Below are 23414 nucleotides of genomic sequence, written 5' to 3' on the forward strand. Positions count from 1 at the left end.
ATTTTACTTTTAAGGTAGTATTAAAAAAAAGAGCTCCTTACAAATATTTATGATTGTGGATGCTCATAGGATTCCATGGATAGGGATATGCGATCTGTAGACTCGTTTACATCCCACTGACTGTGAGTTGGTCAATATAATTAGCATCAACACGCAATCATTGACATTAATTATGCATTATTCGGATAATTATATAATTCCTGAAAGAAAAAAAATGTAAATATTTTCCACCACATTTTACACCATCATCATTCTAATGCATATCTTTCCATCTCCTGCAATAATTCGTTGAATAATTGCACTGGCCACCAGAAAACCAGTGTTAAAGAAGAAGACGGAGGCTGCTGTTTCCTCACATGCTTCTTACAACAAAAGAGGAAAACAACTTGAACAAAACTATTGCTCCGTCTCGTGGCCGGCTAGCTCCTGCAGTAGCTTCTCCGTTTCTTCCCCGTGATGTGGACACTGAACTATCATCGATCCTTAATTCTCTATAAAACGCCCCCTCGCTCGTCGTGAATTTCTCACACTGATCGAGCAGTACTACTCCACCAGCAGCAGTTGTATAGCAGCTAGCTAGCCGAGCAAATTAAAAGCCGACCAATACTCACTCTCTCTCTCTCTCCATGGCTATTCCGGTAATCGACTTCTCCAAGCTTGAAGGGAAGGAGAGGGCCGAGACTCTGGCTCAGATCGACAATGGATGCCAACAGTGGGGATTCTTCCAGGTCTGTTGTTTTATGACTCTGTTATTTAATTAGATTGCTACTGTTTTAATTAGATCAGTTAATTTGGGAATTAATTAAAGTTACTAAAATTAATGTTTTTGCAGCTGGTGAACCATGGGATTCCGGTGGAACTGCTTGAACGCGTGAAGAAGGTGTGCACGGAGTGCTACAGGCACAGAGCCGAGGCCTTCAAGGCATCTAGGCCGGTGCAGCTCCTCGACCAACTCGTTCGGGAAGAAGAAGAGGTCGCTGGAGAAGTAAACAACAACAAGAAAAAGTTGGACGATGTGGACTGGGAGGACGTCTTTGTTCTCCAAGACGACAACCAATGGCCATCCCACCCTCCCCAATTCAAGTAATTAATTAATTAATTAATTAATTGTTCATGACAATTATTATATATGTTACATAAATTGATTAATTCGATGGATCAATTGATCATTAGGGAGACGATGAGGGAGTACAGAACGGAGGTGAAAAAGTTAGCCGAGAAATTGATGGAAACCATGGAAGAAAACCTGGGGCTGGAGAAGGGCACCTTCAAGAACCAGTTCACCGGAAACGGCGAGCACGAGCCGTTCTTCGGCACCAAGGTGAGAATTATATTGATCGACACTTGACAGAGCTAGGAGAGACTTTAATTATAAATAAAACAATTAATTTTAATTCTGATGTTGCGTCATTGAATTAAGGTGAGCCACTACCCGCCCTGCCCGCGGTTGGACCTTGTGGAGCTGGGCCTCCGCCCCCACACCGACGCTGGCGGCGTCATCCTCCTCTTCCAAGATGACCGTGTCGGAGGCTTGCAGATCCTCAAGGACGGCGAGTGGGTGGACGTGCAGCCGTTGGCCAATGCCATCGTCATTAACACCGGGGACCAGATCGAGGTGGTCAGCAATGGGCGGTACAAGAGCGTGTGGCACCGCGTGCTCGCCACCGGCAATGGCAACCGCCGCTCCGTCGCCTCCTTCTACAACCCTTCAGTGAAGGCCGTCATTTGTCCGGCTTCGGCCTCCGCCGTCGACGAGACCACTGGCGCCTACCCCGAGTTTCTCTTCGGGGACTACATGGACGTGTACGTGAAGCAGAAGTACATGCCCAAAGAACCAAGATTTGAGGCGGTCAAAGCAATTAATTAACTAGGAGTTAATTAACTATACAACGGTTAATTATAATTGTTATCGGTTTATGGTTTTATGTATCGTTATGTGGACTGTTATCAGTAGCAATAATTTGTGAAAGTTTGAAATGATTCGAGTTAGAGAATAAAATGAATAATTGCCGTTGTTGCATTATTGTCAATTAATAGACATTTTATCATATGTCAGATTAAAGAGTTATATTTGAAAAGAGCATGTGATATATTTTATTTGCGGAAAAAAATAAAATAGTGATTAATAAGGATATTTTTCTTCATTCAATTCTTCCAATTTACATCCAAATTGTTTTTATTAAAATATGACATTTATTAATTTCATTTTTATCTCCTCTCCTCCATGTTGTTTGTTAATCTATATAAGATGTATTCCAAAAATGAACAAAATATTAAGAAACGGTACAAATTTAGTTATTTTATGTTTTTCAAAAGTAAAAAGGGTATATTGTTAGTTAAATCAAAAATAAATTTTAATTTTATTTTAAATCAATTTTGAGCTTCATTACAAATGGATTTTATATTTGTCTACACTAATAATACTTGAGTGGGACCACATGGGAATTGATTGATGATGACCACTCACTTCCCCACATTCAATGGATCAAATTATTTGGGAGGTCACAAATCAAAATATCCGGAAAATTTTCAATTATCCCCTAACGTGGGGCCCTTTTTTTCCTCCCCGACCTACTTTTTGTTTTTTTTTAAATGATCCAAATGCCTGAATTTTACCCGACTAATTTTAAAAGCAGACGATGTTATTACTGATTTACCTATCAAATAAGTTCAAAACAAAATTTTATTCATCTGAGTACAAATCAAAATATCCATACAATTTTCAATTATCCCCTAACGTAGGACCCATTTTTCCTCCCCGCCTAATTTTTAATATTTTTTAATGATCCAAATGACTGAATTTTGCACGACTAATTTTAAAGGTAGACGGCTTTCTTGCTGATGTACCTATCAAATAAATTCAAAACAAAATTTTATTCATCTTATAGCATTTTCTCCACTGTACCACATCCATAAAAACATAGATACTATATGTATATATATGTTCGACAAATTTTTCTCTCAATGTTTCCAATAATAGACACAAAACTCAATTATTAAATATAGAGTTCAATTACACTACTAATTTTTATTTTTTGAGAGTTTAATGAACCTTATTAGCTATGAGATTATTTACGTTGATGTTGTTTAATATAATTTCTGCTAACGCAAATTCGCGACACTTATATAAACATAATTAATATAACAAGATTTGAAGCCACCTGATTTTCATATAAATTATTGGTTACTTCTGTTGGGACGGGTGGTGGTACAATCTGAGTATGAATAGAATGACGGTATAATATTATTTTAACGAAGTCGAGATTAGAATCAGAGTCTATCTCTTTAAGATAAATTTATCCGTCACACAGTATTCACGGAATATAACAATCGTCTCCCAAGATACAACGACTTTATCTTGAGATAGCAACATTACAAATCACAAGACCTCCACACCAAAAAAGTTTTTCGTGTTGGATCAAGATGCACATGAGAGAGGGGGAAGGGTGAATCACGTGGTTTTAAAAACTACTTTTCGGTTTTGAAAAAATAGTGCAGCGGAAAAGTTAAGTACAAAAATAGAAACTCGGTCGATTTTACTTGGTTTAGAGCATTCGACGACTCTACTCCAAGACCCAGGTACTGCGGACCTATCGATGAGTAATCTACTAATAACCTCTTCCGAAATCATCGGAAGAAGGGATCAAGTACAATAAAAAATTTAGGACAAGTATAATATGCTAAAATTTCCTTTTCTACATAAAGTAAGTACAATAAGAACTTCGTTATCCAACACCTTCGAAGATGATCGGATTAGGCTCAGTGGTAGACAGCTCCTCAGCAATAGTTGGGTATAATAGTGTCATAGCAGAGCAACAACACAAAGTCGGAGCAGTCAAAACATCAAACAAACGCGTAGAATCTCGTAGTAGAAGTGTGTTAGAAGTCTTGGTCAAGATACTCTTTTATTGAGTGTTGATGTAACACCCGTATATTTTCTCTTCCAAAAGAACAAAAAGAAATAGAAAAAGAGAAAAGAAATAAAAATATATATATTTATAAATGACCCGGGCTAGGATTGAACCCTAAACCTCTTAGTTGAGATTAGTTTAAATTGTCATTAGGGTGGTGGTAAAGCATTACATTGCCAATAAGAAACAATTCCTTATAAGCAAATTTTATGTGAAGAGATGTTTCAACTTACACTTAGTATAAAAAGGAAATGAAATAACTCTTGGTTCCCTTTCTTCCTCCCTAGCCGAATTCCCTCTCCCCTCTTGTCATTTTTCGGTCAAGAACCCTAGGGTTCCAAATTTCCAAAGCTTTTCAAGAAAAGAACCTAAGAGAAGGCTTCCCCACGAAGATTAGTACGTGGGGGAGGAGAAATCCGGAGACCAAGGCATATAAGGGAGGCTTATTCTCCCAAAACCCTAGTGGTATAATCGTAAGGAATAGCGAAAGGATGTAAGTATCTCTCACCTGCAGTGTAAGTTGCTTTAAAGATGCGTTTTGTAATGTCTTTTATGCATAATTTAGAAGATGCATATTGAGATATGCTTTAGACTTGTTAAGGAAGAAGCATGTCATGTTATGTATGATGCCCTCTAAAGTTTTGGGATTAAGAGCATGTTTAGATCATCTTGATTTGCTTCTCATTAAGTTTTGGGACTAAGAAGTATAATCAAGTGCCTAAAGTGCTTCCCTATAAGTACGGGAGAATTAAGGGCACATAAGGTGTTTGGTTAAATGCCAAGCAAGTGCAAGTACAAGAAATTAATAGTTAAAATAAAGTATTTTACTTTACAGAGGCATGTACCGGACACAAGATCCATGGGTGGGCTCCTAGATCGCCCCTAGGCCCCTAGATCGCCTAGTAGTACCTTGATAGGTTCGGGATTAGCTACCTCAGATCTTATTAAGTATGCGCACAAAAAGGTACAATGCCTGGCTCAAAGCAAGATGATTATTATTTTCATTAATTATGTACTATAATGTTTTCAAACTTCATGGTTTGTTTTAGTGTAAACTTCCCAAGTTGAGAATTTGAGTTATATTGTGTAGCATTGATGAACTCTATAATATGCTAAGAATCCTGTGTTCCTTACATTCTTAGCATGGTTTTTAAGTTGATGGTTTACATGATAAACTGGTTTAAAAATGCATGTCATATACATATTTCCGAAGTATTGATTTAGTGTGAGTTACTGTCAAGTGCATGCTTGTGTTTTCCCTAAGCAGTTTTAAAAGCATGGTTACGTTATTGCATTTTCCTCCAACAGTTTTAAAATGCATGCCCCTCTTTTAATGTATCATTTTGTGAGTAGATGGTACTTACTAAGTATCTGCTTATAGATTTGCATTTCCTTATACTGCAGATAAAGATAAAGGAAAGCTCAAGTAAGAAGGGGGGGGGGGGGGGCAGCAGGAGCAGTGCTTGGTGTGTGTGTGTAGGAACCGTGGAAGAAGATCCTGGAACTTGCTAGTGCAAGGAACATGTTAAACCTTGGTGTAGTGTATTTTCCTATCTTTTGGCTATGCATGAAACACCATTAAGAGTTGCTTATGATGATTTACAATTTGATAGTAATTAGTGTGTCACAGACTCTTCCTCAAGAAAAGTGATAGAATGGTAATCCAAGGAGGAGTACAAAGGGGAGAACCACCTCTTTTGTAGGGTTGGGCGTGACCCCCACACGGCCCGTGACACGACCGTGTGAAGTCACACAACCCAAAACCTCTCCCTCTCCGCCCAAGTGACACGTTCGTGTGAATTCACACGGTCGTGCTAGAGCGGGGTGTGTGATCCCCACACGATCGTGACATGGTCGTGTGGAGTCACACGACTCTAAACTTTCTTCTCTCGGCCAAGTTGACACGGCCATGTGAATTTACACGACCGTGCCATGCTCCCTCTCTGGAGAACTTACACGGTCATGCCCAACCTAGTCTCCGGAAGGGGTTACACGACCGTGTGCTACACACGGCCATGCAAGGCTTAGCCTCTGGAAATGTCACACGACCGTGTGACATACACGGCCAGGTGATGGGTCTTGCTTCAAAAGTGACATTACCGTGTGTCCTTTACATGGTCGTGCCCTGCACTAGCAGGGAAGGCCTTACACGGTCGTGTGGCACACACGACCATGCCCAGACTCGGGCCCGGTCAGGGTCACACGACCCAGACCCTCTAGCAGCTCTAGAATTCATCTCAGCTCTGCATCGCTCTAAACCACGACTCAACAGTCGAAACAAGTTCAGAGTAGATATTTGAACCGAGCAGTGTGCATACAACGAAGTCTTTAGAAGGTATGAAAAGTGTAACGTCCGTGACTTAGGTATGAAAAGTGTAACGTCCATGACTTGGGTTTTAGGGTATTAAGTAGGGTGGGTGCTATAGTTTGGTATCAGAGTCAGGTTCCACCCTTCCACCACACACACATCAAGCATTGATCCTGTGGCTTCCATGTAAGAAAGTACCTTTTTCATAACTTTTATGCATCTAGTTTCAGTTATGACTAGTAAGAAATGCTTGTTAAGATTTATCATGCTTATATATGAAAGTAGTGATGATAGCAAGTAGGAATAAGGATGGGCTGACGTATGTTTCACTGGTTTGATTTATGATATGTAGAATAGCTAGAGGACGACCGACTAGACAATCGCAACCAATGGAAAATGAGTCTGAACCACAGCCTAACCTTTTAGAAGTAGTAGCTCAGCTGCAGAGATAATTGACAGAGAAGTAGCAGGTTATTGCCGCCCTAACTACTAACCAGCAAGCTCCTCCTGTAGTTCCACCGGAAGCCAATATGGTGGTACCTATTATGGCAGAAGTTCCATCAGTTACACCTGTAGTCCCAGCAAAGGTAGTGAGGCAAGAAGCATACCTCATCCAGTGGCAGAAACTGAAACTAGAGAATTTCTCTGACACCAATGAGCCATGGGATGCTCAGGCATGGTTCAAATCCCTGGAGAGCATAATGGAGCTACTGGATTGGCCAGAGGTAGAAAAGATTAAGTGTGCGCCCTTCTGCTTTACTGGTGATGCAAGAATGTGGTGGGAACGGGTCAAGGCAAAATGAAAAGTGGATCAAATGACTTGGTCTAACTTCGAGACTAAGTTCTTCGAAGAGTTCTTTCATATGCGAGTCACGAATAAACATTATGACGAGTTCACGGAATTTGGATAAGAAAATTTATCAGTGGACGAAGCCGTGAAGAAATTCAATAGACTAGCTCTCCTATGCCCCAAGTTGGTCAGCACAGAACGAGAAAGGGTGAGGCTAATGCTCAAAATGATGAGGCCAGAGATAGCCCTAAATATAGCTAGCGGAATTAATAGGACCGTAGACTGCAGAAGAGCTGATTAGTAGTGCCCTAATCACGGAGCATTATTTGAATAGGATTAAGCAGCAAAAGCCAGTACTGATAGAGAATAAAAATCAAGGGAGTTCTAGCACTCAGAAACCCCAGAGTCACGGGTCAACCTGAAAAGGGAGCTCCAAGAGGAAGCAGTGGAGTAATAAGAAGGGAGGATCCATAAGCAAGCAGCCTAAGTATGCTACATGTTCCACGTGCGGAAAGATGCATCCTGGAATCTGCCGCAAGGGCATGAGTGGCTGTTATACATGTGGTCAAGAGGGGCATATGGACAAGAATTTCCCGACCAAGATCAACCTACCTCCCGCACAACCTGTGTAATATAGAGGCAAGCAGGCACAACTACACCAGGCGCAGGCCGCGTTGGAGGGTCCTCATATTAGCCAAGGTAGACTGGAAGCTCCACCAAGTTCTACAAATGCTCGAGTTTTCTCCCTTACCAGAGAGAAGGTAGCAAACGTCTCCACCGTTGTCACAGGTCAGATACACATTTTTAATCGATATGCAACTGTGCTATTTGATACTGGGGCAACCCATTCGTTTGTCTCCATAGTATTTACTGAAAGTATATGTATACCTCTGGAGGTCCTAAGCAGACAGTTCTTGACACTACCCTCAGGAGAGATAATGACATCTACACACTGGCTACATGCTGTGCTAGTCAAAATTTCAGACAGGAAACTATACAGTGATTTGATAATACTGAATATGTTTGATTATGATGTTATTTTTGGGATTGACTTTCTGAGCAAGTATGGTGCCTCCATTGAGTGCCGAAAGCGAAGAGTCTTCTTCCAACCTGAGGAAGAGTCTAAGTTTGAATACATCGGTGAATCAAGGAAGAGAACCCAGAAATTGTTATCGGCCATAAATGCTTAGAAAATGTTAGCCGATGGATATGTCGGATTTCTAGCTCATGTGGTTAATACCCAGCAAGAAAGAGACCAAAAGCTAGAGGAAGTTAGAGTCGTATGTGACTACCCAGAAGTGTTTCCGGAGGAGTTGCCAGACTTATCTTTGGATAGGGAAATTGAATTTGAGATTGAACTCATTCCTGGTACCCCCTCCCCCCCAATCTCAAAAACACCCTACCTCATGGCTCCGGCAGAATTGAAAGAATTTCAGGGATAGTTACAGGAGCTACTCGACAAGGGTTTCATTCGCCCTAGTCACTCACCATGGGGAGCTCTGGTGTTGTTTGTAAAAAAGAAGGACGGGTCCATACGAATGTGCGTGGACTACCGAGCACTGAACAAAGTAACAGTCAAGAATAGGTATCCTTTGCGGAGAATTGATGATTTATTTGATCAATTAAAGGGAGTCACAATCTTTTCCAAGATAGACTTACGGTTTAGATATCATCAAGTGAAAGTGAAAGAGGATGATGTACCGAAGACGACATTCTGAACGAGGTATGGGCACTACGAGTTTATAGTTATGCCTTTTGGAGTGATGAACGCTCCTGCAACGTTTATGGATCTAATGAACAGAGTGTTCAAAGCATACTTAGACAAGTTTGTAATCATTTTCATAGACGATATCCTTATATACTCCAGCACCCAGGAAGAACATGCTAAACATTTGAGGACAGTATTACAGACTCTTCAGCAGAGCCAGTTGTACGTAAAGTTCTCCAAGTGCGAATTCTGGCTCGATCAAGTGTCCTTAGGTCACATTATTTCCAAAGATGGGGTTATGGTAGACCCAACAAAAATAGAAGCTGTGAGTAACTGGAATAGACCTAAGAATACTAGTGAAATTAGGAGATTCCTTGGGTTAGCAGGCTACTACAGGAAGTTTGTAGAAAACTTCTCAAGGATCGCTTCCCCATTGACAGTACTTACTAGAAATAACAGAACATTTGAGTGGACAGAGGATTGTGAAAAGAGTTTCACTGAATTGAAAAGGAGGCTAACCAGTGCTCCAATCCCGACTCTTCCAGAGGATAACGAGAGCTTCGATATTTATAGCGATGCTTCTAAATTGGGGCTCGGGGTTGTACTGATGCAGAATGGCAAAGTCATTACCTATGCCTCGAGACAATTCAAGGATTATGAGAAGAACTATCCTACTCATGACCTTGAGTTAGAAACGGTAGTCTTTGCTCTCAAGATTTGGATGCATTACCTATATGGAGCTCAGTGCAAGATTTACATAGATCACCAGAGTCTTAGGTATTTCTTCACTCAGAAAGACCTGAACATAAGACAGTGGAGATGACTAAAGCTGGTCAAAGACTATAACTGTTAAATCCTCTACCATCCAGGGAAAGCAAACAAAGTGGCAGATGCACTAAGTAGGAAATCTTGTGCAACATTATTGTCTATATTTGCTATGCCCCATCCCCTACAGAAAGAAATAGTAAATTTTGGGCTTGAAATTATTACTGGGCAGCTCTCCACTTTGATACTAGTGTCAACCCTGCTTGATGATATACAGAAAGGGCAAGATGAAGATCCTAATATTCAAAAGATCAAGTAGGGAATACAAGAAGGAGAAAATGGAGAGTTTCGAGTATCAGACAATGGGATACTATATTACGATAATAGCCTCTGTATCCCTAATCAAGAAGAACTACGAAAGAAAATTCTAGATGAAGCCCATGGAACACCCTATGCAATGCATCCGGTTTCCACCAAGATGTACCAAGATATAAAGGAACGCTTCTGGTGGTTTGGAATTAAAATAGATGTTGCTAGATATGTCAGTACCTGTCTGACTTATCAACGGGTTAAGGAAGAACATCAAAGATCAGGTGGAGTTCTGCAGCCTATCAAGATCCTAGAGTGGAAGTGGGAGGATATATCTATGGATTTTATAGTAGGGTTATCCAGAACCATGAATGGTTACGACGCTATCTGGGTAATAGTGGACAGATTGACTAAGTCTGCTCATTTTCTAACTATTAGAATATCCTACTCTATTGAACAGCTAGCGCAATTGTACGTTAAAGAGGTCATCAGATTGCATGGAGTTCCCAAAACCATAATTTCTGATAGAGATGGTCATTTTACTTCACACTTCTGGGAGTGTGTTAAGAGAGCTCTTTGTTGAACCCCGTGGTAGTTTTGATGTGATCAACCAAGTTGGTTAGGTCCTATTTTGTGTTTGACCCCTATGTCTAAGTGTGCATGAACTTAGGAGCGCAGGAAGTCGAGCGGAAGACGCAGCTAGCGAGAAGGACGGCACGGGAAGGGAGCGGACGGGCTCGGTGCATCCGAAGGACGAGAGAGCTGCGGAAGAGTACACTGGTGGGCGATAAGAACATTTGCGACGTTCAAGGGATATTAAGCCGGGGAGGAAGACTGCTCGAGGAGAAGGCCGAGAATTGGGTTCGGGTGAGCCCTATTCCGGTTGGCCGTAATCACCCAAAAGATCGGAGCGTCGGAAGTCAAAGCAAAGGAGAAAGTGGGATGAAAATAAAGCTCAAGGCGCCTTAAACTAGTGTTAGAGGCGCCTCCACCTTGGAGGCGTCTCAACTAGCATTGGAGGCGCCTCCACATTGGAGGCGCCTTCAATCTGGTTTGAGGCGCCTCCGACTGGTTAAAATGACCGTTTGCACTGCGGATAAAGTTTTATCCGCTGACCGAGCTAGAGGCGCCTTTGACCCTCGGGATAGACTTTTCAGGAGTTATATAAAGTCCCTTGGAGCTAGGAAATATTCAACAACTCAAGAAATCAACTGTATAGTCTTTTCTGGCAATAGTTCTAAGCCTCCAAGTGTAAAAGGCTTCTCCGCCTTCAGAGAAGGAGATTTTTCTAGTGCGCGTTTTTCATCACCCTGGATTAACAACCTTCTTGCTTGTAACCAGGTTAACTCCTAGTTTTCTCTGTCCTTCTGTTTAGCTTTATTGTTTTAGTTATTTTATTTACTATTACATTTTTGAGTTGAAAACATGAGGAGGGTAGTTTTAATTTTTTTCAGGCAATTCACCCCCCTTTTGTCGGCCTCCGCTGCACCTACACTCTTGGCACTAAGCTGCGGTTTGGCACTGCATTTCATCCTCAAACTGATGGGCAAACAGAACGAGTGAACCAAGTTTTGGAGGATATGCTACGAGCTTGTGCCGTAGATTTCAAAGGGAGCTGGTGTTGATACCTATGCTTAGCAGAATTCGCATACAACAACAGCTATCAAGCTACTATTGGAATGACACCCTACGAGGCTTTATATGGAAGGAGATGTAGATCTCCTATCTGTTGGTATGAAGGTGGTGAAAAGAAAGAAATGGGACTCCAAACAAACCTTATCGAGGACACCGCCAAAGCCATTCAGAACATTCGCCAAAGAATAGAAACTGCTCAGAGCCGGCAAAAGAGCTATGTGGATGTGCGCTGAAGACCGCTGGAATTTGAAGTTGGGGACTCAGTGTTCCTCAAAGTAGCTTCTATGAAAGGAGTAATGCGGTTTGGAAAGAAAGGCGAGTTGAGTCCACATTATGTGGGACCATACCTGATCACTAAAAGGGTGGGCAAGGTAGCTTATGAGTTGGAACTACCTCAGGAAATGTAAGTCATCCATAATATATTCCATGTCTCAATGCTGAAGAAGCATGTTCCCGAAGTAAACCAAGTGATTGAGTCACAGACGGTACAAGTTCAAGAGGATCTCAGTTATGAAAGTCGACCTATTCAGATAATAAATCGAGAAGTTAAAGCTGAGGAATAAGGAGATACCGTTAGTAAAGTGTTGTGGCAAAGTCAACGGTATGAAGAGGCAACATGGGAATGCGAGGATGATATGAGACAGAAGTATCCACACTTGTTTTAAGTTCGAGGATGAACTTTTTATAAAGTAGGGGGATTGTAACACTCGTAAATTTTCTATTCCAAAAGAGCAAAAAGAAATTGAAGAAAAGAAAAGAAATAAAAAAATATATATATTCATAAATGGCCCGGGCTAGGATTGAACCCTAAACCTCTTAGTTGAGATTAGTTTCAGTTCCCATTAGGGTGGTGGTAAAGCATCACATTGCCAATAGGAAACAATTCCATATAAGCAGATTTTGTGTGAAGAGATGTTTCAACTTGCACTTAGTATAAAAAGGAAATGAAGAGACTAAAAACCTAACTCTTGGTTCCCTTTCTTCCTCCCTAGCCGAATTCCCTCTCCCCTCTTGTCATTTTTCGGTAAAGAACCCTAGGGTTCCAAATTTCCAAAGCTTTTCAAGAAAAGAACCTAAGAGGAGGCTTCCCCACGAGGATTAGTACGCGGGGGAGGAGAAATCCGAAGACCAAGGCATATAAGGGAGGCTTATTCTCCCAAAACCCTAGTGGTATAATCGTAAGGAATAGCGAAAGGATGTAAGTATCTCTCACCTGCAATGTAAGTTGCTTTAAAGATGCGTTTTGTAATGTCTTTTATGCATAATTTAGAAGATGCATGTTGAGATATGCTTTAGACTTGTTAAGGAAGAAGCATGTCATGCTATGTATGATGCCCTCTAAAGTTTTGGGATTAAGAGCATGTTTAGATCATCTTGATTTGCTTACCATTAAGTTTTGGGACTAAGAAGTATAATCAAGTGCCTAAAGTGCTTCCCTATAAGTATGGGAGAATTAAGCGCACATAAGGTGTTTGGTTAAATGTCAAGCAATTGCAAGTACAAGAAATTAATAGTTAAAATAAAGTATTTTACTTTACAGAGGCATGTACCGGACACAAGATCCATAGGCGGGCTCCTAGATTGCCCCTAGGCCCCTAAATCGCCTAGTAGTACCTTGATAGGTTCGGGATTAGCTACCTTGGATCTTATTAAGGATGCGCGCAAAGAGATACAATGTCGGGTCCAAAGCAAGATGATTATTATTTTCACTAATTATGTACTATAATGTTTTCAAACTTCATGGTTTGTTTTAGTGTAAGCTTCCCAAGTTTTGAATTTGAGTTATATTGTGTAGTATTGATGAACTCTATAATATGCTAAGAATCCTGTGTTCCTTACATTCTTAGCATGGTTTTTAAGTTGATGGTTTACATGATAAACTGGTGTAAAAATGCATGTCATATACATATTTCCGAAGTATTGATTTAGTGTGAGTTACTGTCAAGTGCATGCTTGTGTTTTCCCTAACCAGTTTTAAAAGCATGGTTACGTTATTACATTTTCCTCCAACAGTTTTAAAATGCATGCCCTCTTTTAATGTATCGTTTTGTGAGTAGATGGCACTTACTAAGTATCCGCTTATAGATTTGTATTTTCTTATTCTGCAAATAAAGGTAAAGAAAAGCTCGAGTAAGAGGGAGGGGGGCAGCAGGAGCAGTGCTTGGTGGGTGGGTGTGTCGGAACCGTGGAAGAAGATCCTGGAACTTGCTAGTGCAAGGAACATGTTAAACCTTGGTGTAGTGTATTTTCCTATCTTTTGGCTATGCATGAAACACCGTTAAGAGTTGCTTATGATGATTTACAGTTTGGTAGTAATTAGTGTGTCACAGACTCTTCCTCAAGAAAAGGGATAGAATGGTAGTCCAAGGAGGAGTACAAAGGGGAGAACCACCTCTTTTGTAGGGCTGGGTGTGACCCCCACACGACCCGTGACATGGCCGTGTGGAGTCACACGACCCCAAACCTCTCCCTCTCGACCCAAGTGACATGGTTGTATGAATTCACACGGCCGTGCCAGAGCGGGGTGTGTGATCCCCACACGGCCATGACACGACCGTGTGGAGTCATACGACCCCGAACTTTCTTCTCTCGGCCAAGTTGACACGACCATGTGAATTTACACGGCCGTGCCATGCTCCCTCTTTGGAGGACTTACATGGTTGTGTGGTATACACGGTCGTGCCCAACCTAGTCTCTGGAAGGGGTTATACGGCCGTGTGCTACACACGGCCATGCAAGGCTTAGCCTCTGAAAATGTCACATGGTCGTGTGACACACACGGCCAGGTGATGGGTCTTGCTTCAAAGGTGGCACGACCATGTGTCCTTTACTAGCAGGGAAGGCCTTACACGGCCGTGTGACACACACGACCATGCCCAGACTTGGGCTCGGTTAGGGTCACACGACCCAGACCCTCTAGCAGCTCTAGACTTTATCTCAGCTCTACATCGCTCTAAACCACGACTTAATAGTCGAAACAAGTTCAGAGTAGATCTTTGAACCGAGCAGTGTGCATACAACGAAGTCTTTAGAAGGTATGAAAAGTGTAATGTCCGTGACTTAGGTATGAAAAGTGTAACGTCCGTGACTTAGGTTCTAGGGTATTAAGTAGGGCGGGCGCTACAGTTGAAGGCGCCTTCCATAGCACTGAAGACACTTTCAACCCTAAAACGTATCCCATAACTTCAGTTTCTTATCATCGCCAAAGTTTTCTATGTTATCTGACTGAAGGTGCCTCTCATGAATAGTACTTAAGGCGCCTTTCATCACGTAGAGGGTGTCTCGGGTACTTTTCACCTGAGGTCTTTTGTGTTTTTTTTGCTCTACAAAATGTGTTAGTCCAACATAAAAATATTTAACCTGTAAAAAAGGTTAGCACAATAATAATATAATTAATTTATGACTTAGACCCTGTCCTCCAGACCAAGATCTAATTAGGGTTTCAATTTAGGTTTTTGAAATGGACTTAAATTTGACCTACGACTACTATCACCTCAATCAGGACGTGTCCTTATTGAGTCACTCTCCTCCAATGACTTACCTTCACTTACCAAGTGTCAAGTTACCTCCTTGATGTCCAATCTGACCCACCAGGTCTTCCTGCCGGAATCACACATCCGAATTTCATCTATTGGGAATCGAACATCCTGACCTCCTGTCAGAATCGCACATCCAAACTTCAACCCATTGGTGTTGGATCGTTAAGATGATAGAGAGAGGGTGAATAACATTCACCAAAAATCATGATTTAAAACAAGTTATGAGATGGAAGAAAGGAAACAAAAATGATGCTAACAAGGTCAAGTTTTACTTGGTTCGGATCCTGTGACGATTCCTACTCTAAGGTCCATGATCGTCGATAGCTTTTGTTGGGCAATCACTATCAATTCAAATATTTGAATTACAAAGTTTCAGTACATAAATTGTAAATTGAAAAGTTACCGACAAGAAGAAAGAATGAATCGAGTTTCCTAATCGTCGGATGTCAGAGCAGCTTTTTAGGATTGTTGGAGCCTTCTCGGAGCAGCGTGCAAGAACGAAAGTTGTAGTAGATGATTTTCTGAAGTTTCTAGTTGAAGGCCTTTATATAAGCCCATTCCCAGTGCTTGGAACCCCTCCAGGCTCCTGAAACGTTGCTGACATGGTGATCTCTCATTGAAATTTGATCGGTCAAGTTTATCCACCTTCGAGCGCCTGGACCGTTGACGTGGGTTCGGCTAGTCGTCGCGCTCCACCTCAGCTTCTGGATGGATTTTCTGGTCTGAGCGCTTGGACCAACTCCGGTTATCCAGACCACCCGGGTGCCTGGCAGGCCGTCGGGGCAAAGCTGGTCCAGGCACCCTGTAACGACCCACCTTCTACTGGCTAGGCTGTAAGGCCGGGGGTTACATTATGCTGTGCTAAGCTATAATTTAAGGTGCGGAAAACTGGACTAAATAAAATCTTACTCTGCTAGTGACTATTACAACCTGTAAGATTAGGTTTAAAGACCTTTCCATTGACATACATACACTAGGGAAGGAACCCATACTTTCTATTTGCTCAAAAGACTGAATTGAGACCCTTCCAGCTGAAATCAGACACTCCAATCAATCAGCTGATCGATTGGAGTCATCTGATCGATCCGCTGATCGATTCAGCGTGCTACTGTGCACGGACAAGATTCTGGATCGATTGGTTGATCGATCCGTCTTGACTAATCGATCCATTGATCCATTCAGCGCGCCACTGTGCGCGGGGTAATATTCTGGATCGATCGGCTGATCGATCCAAACTTGTCAATCGATCCAAGGATCGATTCCAGAGCTCTCTGTTCGCAACAGAACGTGACCGGATCGATCAGCTGATCGATCCAGGAGCTTACTATTCACGAGGAAACTCCCCAATCGATCAGCTGATCGATTGAGGGCCTCCAATCGATCGGTGGATCGATTGGGGTTTCTGATTTCGCAGCTAAGCTCTGATTTCAGCACTGTTTCGTGCCAAGGTCACATACATAAGTTCTAAAATAACTGGAAAACATTCTAATAGCAAACAACTAGTGTTCTAAGCATGTCCACTAACCATCTAAGCATATCTTGCATAATTCGGACACTTAAGTATCTAGAAATGCAGAAAAGTAATACTATAAGAAAATACTAAATTCTAAAGGTTGCTAGTTTCTCCAAGGATCTTTATTCCAAGTTCCTGCCCACACACATCTTTGTAGCATTGTCCTCCAGCTTCCGCTAGTCCATCTTTCCTTTACCTTTATCTGTAGTATAAGGAAAAGAAGTATTTGTAAGCTTACGCTTAGTAAGAAACCATCTACCTCACAAAACATGCAAACGATGCATTTTATGATTTTAAAACATGCCACTGAACATATACATGCTGCCAATCGAAATCCAAGCTGAAGATCATGATGAAAACACTAAACATGGCATAACATTAAACTAGGCATGACAACAAGTGCTAATCATAACTATTGTATTGTATCAACAAGAACTAACTGATACAAAAGCTGAGCTAAGCTAATACTAGACTAATGCTAAAGCTGTTTTGAATTCACATAACTGTTTTGTGAAGTTTTAAAACTATTTATCATAAATAGATGAAAATACATAATCATGCTGCCGATGGGCCCGGCAACTGTACTTACTGTGCGAGCATCCCTAACTAAACCCGGGGTTACAAATTCTGAATCTAGCAGGGTTTACTAGGTTATCTAAACCTAGGGACGACTATGAGAGCCCAACCCAATGGACATCTAGTCCAGTACAGTGCCACTGCTGAAAATAAAATACTAGTTATAGCTGAATTTTTCTTATCTTGCTATTTCTAGGTTATCTGAACCTAGAGCTAGGTTATCTGAACCTAGAGGCGACTGTGGGAGCCCACCCATTGGACCATAGTCCTATATAAGCTGTAGTAAAACTGCATGTACTGAATAAATGCTTCTATTGCATTTAGCTAAGCTATTAAAATGCCTATGGTATTATTTAACTGAGCTACACATTTTATCAAACATATGGTGTGCACTAGTTCACACCCTACATGCCTAAAATTCTGCATACGACTAAACTAATGCGTAAAACTTCAAAAGGAGCTACTTATACTACAGGTGAGGGGTTTCTTACCTCCTGCTCGAAGTTTCTTACAAATCTAAACGCTAGGTTTTCCGGAGAAGGGATCTCTTCGACGATCTTCTCGCGTCTATAATTTTATAAGATGAGTTGAGTTTGAATTTCAGGGTTTGGTTTAACTTGTATTAGATTCAAGTTTAGCTTTGGATTCAACAAACATGCATTTTTTGGACAAACATTTAAGCTGTGGTGAGTCACCTGGACATTATTAGAATAACCACACATTCGAAAATTTTTAAATAGTCCTACCCACTGAATTTAGTACAAAACTTTAATCTAACCAGGTAGGATTAGTAAGGGGTAGCTTTAGTTAGTTCCACTAAGCCAAATGCACCAAGTCAAAGTCATATCTTTCTAGACATGCATAAACAAAGTTTTCCTAACCTACTATCATCCAAAACTTTCCCAGTACTATTTGTCAAGGTAAACTTTTATCCCTAATTAACCTAGTCCTAATTACCCAGTCAGGTAAATTATTATTTTAGAGGTACCAATAAATTTAGAGTCTCCTCTAAATTTTTGAACTTGGGTTTAAGTTTTAGATTTGTGTCGATTTACTTTATAGTTATAATAAACTTGATTATAGTTTAAGTTTATATTTATTTCATATTTATTTAATTTAAGTTTAGTTTTAAATTTATTTGATTTGATTTGATTTTTTAGGTTTGAATTTAGCTTAGAAGGTTTGATTTTTGAGATTAAGGCTAAGTTATTTGGATTTAGCTTAGAAGGTTTAAGGTAGTGTATTTCATTTTTAGGTACATAGTATTGATTGAGTTCTACTTGCATGGTTAGATAAGCTTTCAGAATCCAAGCTTTAGTTAGTTTTTTATTTTGAGTTAGAGTTAGAAATGATTTAAAGGTAGAGTTAGACTTATATCTAAATTCAGATTAATTGTACACAGCTCTTTGAGATCCAAGTATTATGTTTACATACTTGGATCCTGAGGTAAACTTTTCTAATTGTTCTTTTAATTCTCTAACTTGACTTTTTAAGATAAAATTTTCTTCATCAAGGTTTGCATCTTGAGTTGAATTTCTATCTTGAACATGCATGATCAATTAAGGAGCTCAAGCTCATTTGTTTCTTAAGGGCGTTGTTTTCCTTAAGTAGGAGTTTAGCGTGTTCCTCAAATTTTCTTAATTTCTTATTTAAGCAGGAAATTATTTTAAAAAATTTTACAGTATAATTAAAATATACCCTAGTTGGTTCACCTGAACTGAATGTGAATTCATTGCTTAACTCGTATTCGAACTCGTCTACTTGATCTGGTTTGCTTTCAATTGCCATCAGAACGAGGTAGCTTGCTTGCTTTGGTTCATCTGCTTCAGATCCTTCCGAGGAAGATTCGCCCCAAGTTGCCTTGAGTGAATTTTTCTACTTTTTCTTTCTCATCTTATCTTCGTTAGGGCATTCGTGTTTAAAGTTCCCTTTCTTGGTCCAGTTGTAGCGTGTGATGTTCTCCTTTGAGTTGTTGGATATGGATTTAGACATCTTCTCCATGTCACGTTTGGAGAAGTTTCTCTTGTATCTAGTGAACATTTTCCTTCCTATGTTCACTAGATGCTCTTCTTCATTTGATTCTGAGTCGGACTTAGTTTTCACCTCGGGTTTAGCTTCCTTCGAATTACCTGCAAGAAATGTAATTCCTTTCTCGACCTTTGTGGAGTTAGTTTTTTCGTGCAGCTCTAATTCACAAAACAACTCATCTAATTTCAACTTTGAAAGGTTCCTCGAAACCTTATAGGCATTTATAATCGATGCCCATAGTGAGGTTCGAGGAAACGAATTCAGAGCGTACCTGATAATGTCATGATTCTCGAGTTGATGTCTGATCATATGCAAGCCGTTGAGGATATCCTTGATCCTTATGTGTAGTTGGCTTGGGATTTCACCGTCCTGCATTTTGATATTAAATAAAGAATTTAGATGCAGTTCTCGTTTAGTTACCTTAGCATCATTGGTTCCTTCATGTAACTCGATGAGCTTGTCCCATACCTCCTTTGTGTTCTTGTGTGGTTTGACTAGGTTGAGTTCTTCTTTAGTGAGTGTAACGACCCGACCCCTCGGCCCCTTGGGCGGCCACACTAGCGGCCCAACTAGCAGCCCAACCTTGGTCCCTTGGGCGGCCACAATGGCAGCCCAACTGGCGACCCCTTATGTCGTCAACCGACGACACTTCGGCCGTGCCGTTACACACAAGGACTTCCCACCCCTGGCCAGTGGATTTTTGCCTTCCCCAGGATTCGAACTCTAGATCTCCAGGTTAAATACTAGAGTTTATGAATCCGACGTCAAGATGCTCATCTCGTGTCAAAGTCCTGTGTCACCAATATATATGCATCTTTATTTAGCTACCTTCAAATAAATTTAAAATAGCTAAATAAAATCCTCCAACCCAATTTAGGGAAAAACCCTTATCACATAACCATTATCCCACCTAAAAAAGTCTAACGATACAATGGGTTAGTTACCAAATCCTCAATCCACCATTAGATAAAAAAAAAATCCAATGCTAATCCAATCTACATAATCCTACTTACCATGCAAATCCAAATTCACTACTAAATGTATCACGATCCTACACTTTACCTCAAATCACAGTCGTTGATTGCTGCTGATCATTTACTGCTGGAATGAGGGATGCCGGAATAGGGCAATTGCTGGAAACCCTTCTCACTGCCCGGATCACTGATCCACAGAAACCCTACACCTGTCGGACCCGATCAGAAGGAAAAATCCAGAGTTCACTCAAGCACTCCAAGTACAACCAACTCACCTTGTTGGCTCAGATCTAGGGCACGGCTCAAGAACAGGAAGTAGGCGGTGATCAACCAAGCAGCGCACAAGGGAGGGTTGCAATGGCCGCGGGATGGTGGTGCTTGGCCGCGGGCTAGTCACCTCCGACCGAGGTGGCGACAAGGCGGCGGTGAAAGGCAACCGGCGATGGCAACGGGCCAGGGTGGCGTCGTCGGGCAGACACAAGAGGAAGGAGGACGACACTAGGGCAGAGAGAAAGGGGCTCTGCTCGGCGATCAAAGGAAGGCTCGGCCGAAGAACTAGGGCAGGGGAAGGCGCGGCGACATCGGATGTGGGTGACGTGAGGAAGGAGAAGAGGGGAAATAAAGAGATCGGTGAGAAGAAATAGGGAAGGAGGAGAAGAAGAACCGGCGTCGACGGTTTGAGAAGAAGGAAACCATTGGGTGCTTAGGGAAGAAGGCGGCGTCGGGTGAGGGCTTCGGCAGGGGAAAGGGAAAAAAAATGAAAGAGAAGAAAAACAAAAGAAAATAAATATAAATATAAACATTTCCTCGCTAAAATGGGTAGCCTGAACAGGCTTTCCCGGGACCCAATATTTATCCCCGTAAACTCTTCCATACGAGCTCCGAAAAATTCCCAGAAAATTTCTTAAAATTTCGGAAAATTCTCTTATCATTATTTTCCATTTTTTTTGGTATTTTACATTCTCCCCCACTAATAAAAATTTGGTCCCCAAATTTCGTTATCTACCATCAGCAAATACTAACAACAGGTAAAGAGTATAAATGCTGAATGGTAAATTAAATCACATACCTCAAGTGAAAAGATGGGGGTATCGAGCTCGGATAGTATCCTCGAGCTCCTAGGTAGCCTCCTCGTCCGTATAATGCTGCCATCCGACTTTAACCAGCCGGATTGTCCTGTTCCGCAACTTACGCTCTTTACGGTCCAGAATCCGTACCGGAACCTCCTCGTAGGTCACGTCAGGCTGTACGGGAACTGAGATATCTGTCAGCACATGTGTCGAGTCGGGTATGTATCTCCTCAACATAGATATGTGGAATACATCGTGCACGCTTGCCAGAGATGGTGGTAGTTCCAGCCGGTAAGCTACTCTCCAATCCTCTCCAGGATCTAGAAAGGGCCAATGTATCGCGGAGCTAGTTTACCTCCGAGGCCAAATCTCTTCACCCCTTTCGTGGGTGAAACTCGCAGAAATATATGGTCGCCTGTAGAGAACTCCAGGGGGCTGCGTCTCCGATCTACATAACTCTTCTGGCGGTCCTACGCCTCTGACATCCTCCGTCTGATAGTACGGACCAACTCTGCCTCCTGTTGAGCTCTATGAGGTCCCAACAGCTGGGCCTCCCCAACCTCATCCTAGAGGGTGGGTGTCCGACAAGGCCTACCATACAACGCTTCAAACGGTGCCATCTGGATAGCCAAATGAAAGCTGTTGTTGTAGGCAAACTCTACCAATGAAAAATGGTCCTCCCAACTGCCTCCAAAATCCAGTACATAAGATCTCAGCAAGTCCTCTAGAGTCTGAATAGTCCGCTCTGACTATCCATCTGTCTACGGATGGAAAGCTGTACTGAAACGAAGCTGCGTGCCCAAGGCCTGCTGCAGACTCTGCCAAAAACGAGACGTGAACCGGGGGTCTCTGTCCGAAATAATAGTCAAAGGGATACCATGTAATCTGATGATCTCCTGGCAATATAGATCTGCCAATCGATCCAGGTAATCTTTCCTCCGGATCACTAAGAAGTGCGCAGATTTGGTTAATCGATCAACGATTACCCAAATCGCGTCATGGCCTCGTCGTGTCCTCGGCAAACCCACCATAAAGTCCATGGTAATGTGTTCACATTTCCACTTGGGAATAGGAATCCACTGAAGTAAACCCGCAGGTCTCTAGTGCTCAGCCTTCACCTGCTGACAGACAAGACATCTAGCTACAAATTCCGCGATGTCTTTCTTCATATCATTCCACTAGTAGGAACGCCTCAAATCTGGATACATGCGGGTCCCGCCTGAATGGATCACAAATCGAGAGCGATGAGCCTCCTGAAGTAGCTCCTGTAAGACCGGGTGAGACTGAGGTACGCATAGTCTGCCTCGGAAGTATATAATACCCTCCTCGTCTCGTGTGAACTCAGTCTGCTGCCCGGAAGCTATCTGGCTGCAAATAAATTACAAATGCTGATCATCAGCCTGGGCCTCTCGGATCCTCGTCCTGATCGACGACTGAGCAACCATGGTAATAAGAATACCCTGCTCTGTCTGTCCCTGCTCCTGAAGGCCTAACTCGGAGAAACCCTGAACTAAGTCTGTGACTGAAACTCGGTGGCAAGCCAAAGTCCCTCTGGACTTCCTGCTGAGTGCATCGACAACCACATTAGCTTTCCCCGGGTGGTAGCTAATGGTACAATTATAATCCTTCAGGAACTCCATCCATCTCCTCTGTCGGAGATTAAGTTCCTTCTGGGTGAAAATATATTTGAGACTTTTATGATCAGTGAGAATCTCAAATGTAATGCCGTATAAATGATGTCACCAAATCTTCAAAGCAAAGATGATGGCAGCTAACTCCAGATCATGAACTGGGTAGTTCTTCTCATACTCCTTCAACTGTCGAGAAGCATAGGAGACTACCCTGCCGTGCTGCATCAGAACAGCGCCCAAACCCTGATGAGACGCATCGGTATAGAGCACGAATCTGTCCGCTCCAGAAGGTAAAACCAAAACTGGAGTCGACACTAATCTCTGCTTCAGCTCCTGAAAGCTGGTCTCGCAATCCTCGGACCACGTGAACTTCACGCCTTTCCTGGTCAGGTGTGTCAGTGACATAGCTATGCGGGAGAAACCCTCGACGAAAGGTCTGTAATATCTTGCCAGTCTCAAGGACTGCGGATCTCCTGCACTGATTTCGGCTGCTCCCAACGGTAACAACCTCTATCTCCTGTGGAACCACGGTATACTCCTACTGGTGACCATGTGTCCCAAACATCTCACATAAGACAATCTAAATACGCACTACTGATCTTCACATATAGATGTTCTCGTCGAAACATCTCTAGAACTATGCAAAGATGGTGTACG

The 23414-nt window shown here is 41.9% G+C and overlaps 1 protein-coding gene across 1 annotated transcript; it reads left to right on the top strand.

Moving 5' to 3' along the window:
• The first annotated feature begins 370 nt into the window (after positions 1 to 370).
• LOC121992512 (1-aminocyclopropane-1-carboxylate oxidase-like) lies at positions 371 to 2030 on the top strand. The gene is made up of 4 exons (XM_042546957.1): positions 371 to 728; positions 833 to 1083; positions 1174 to 1321; positions 1421 to 2030. Exons 1-4 carry the CDS (start codon positions 627 to 629, stop codon positions 1865 to 1867), a joined length of 948 nt encoding a protein of 315 aa, XP_042402891.1. The 5' UTR covers positions 371 to 626; the 3' UTR covers positions 1868 to 2030.
• Positions 2031 to 23414: the final 21384 nt, after the last annotated feature.

This window comes from Zingiber officinale, chromosome 6B, assembly GCF_018446385.1.
Source record: "Zingiber officinale cultivar Zhangliang chromosome 6B, Zo_v1.1, whole genome shotgun sequence".
NCBI classification, from domain to species: domain Eukaryota; kingdom Viridiplantae; phylum Streptophyta; class Magnoliopsida; order Zingiberales; family Zingiberaceae; genus Zingiber; species Zingiber officinale.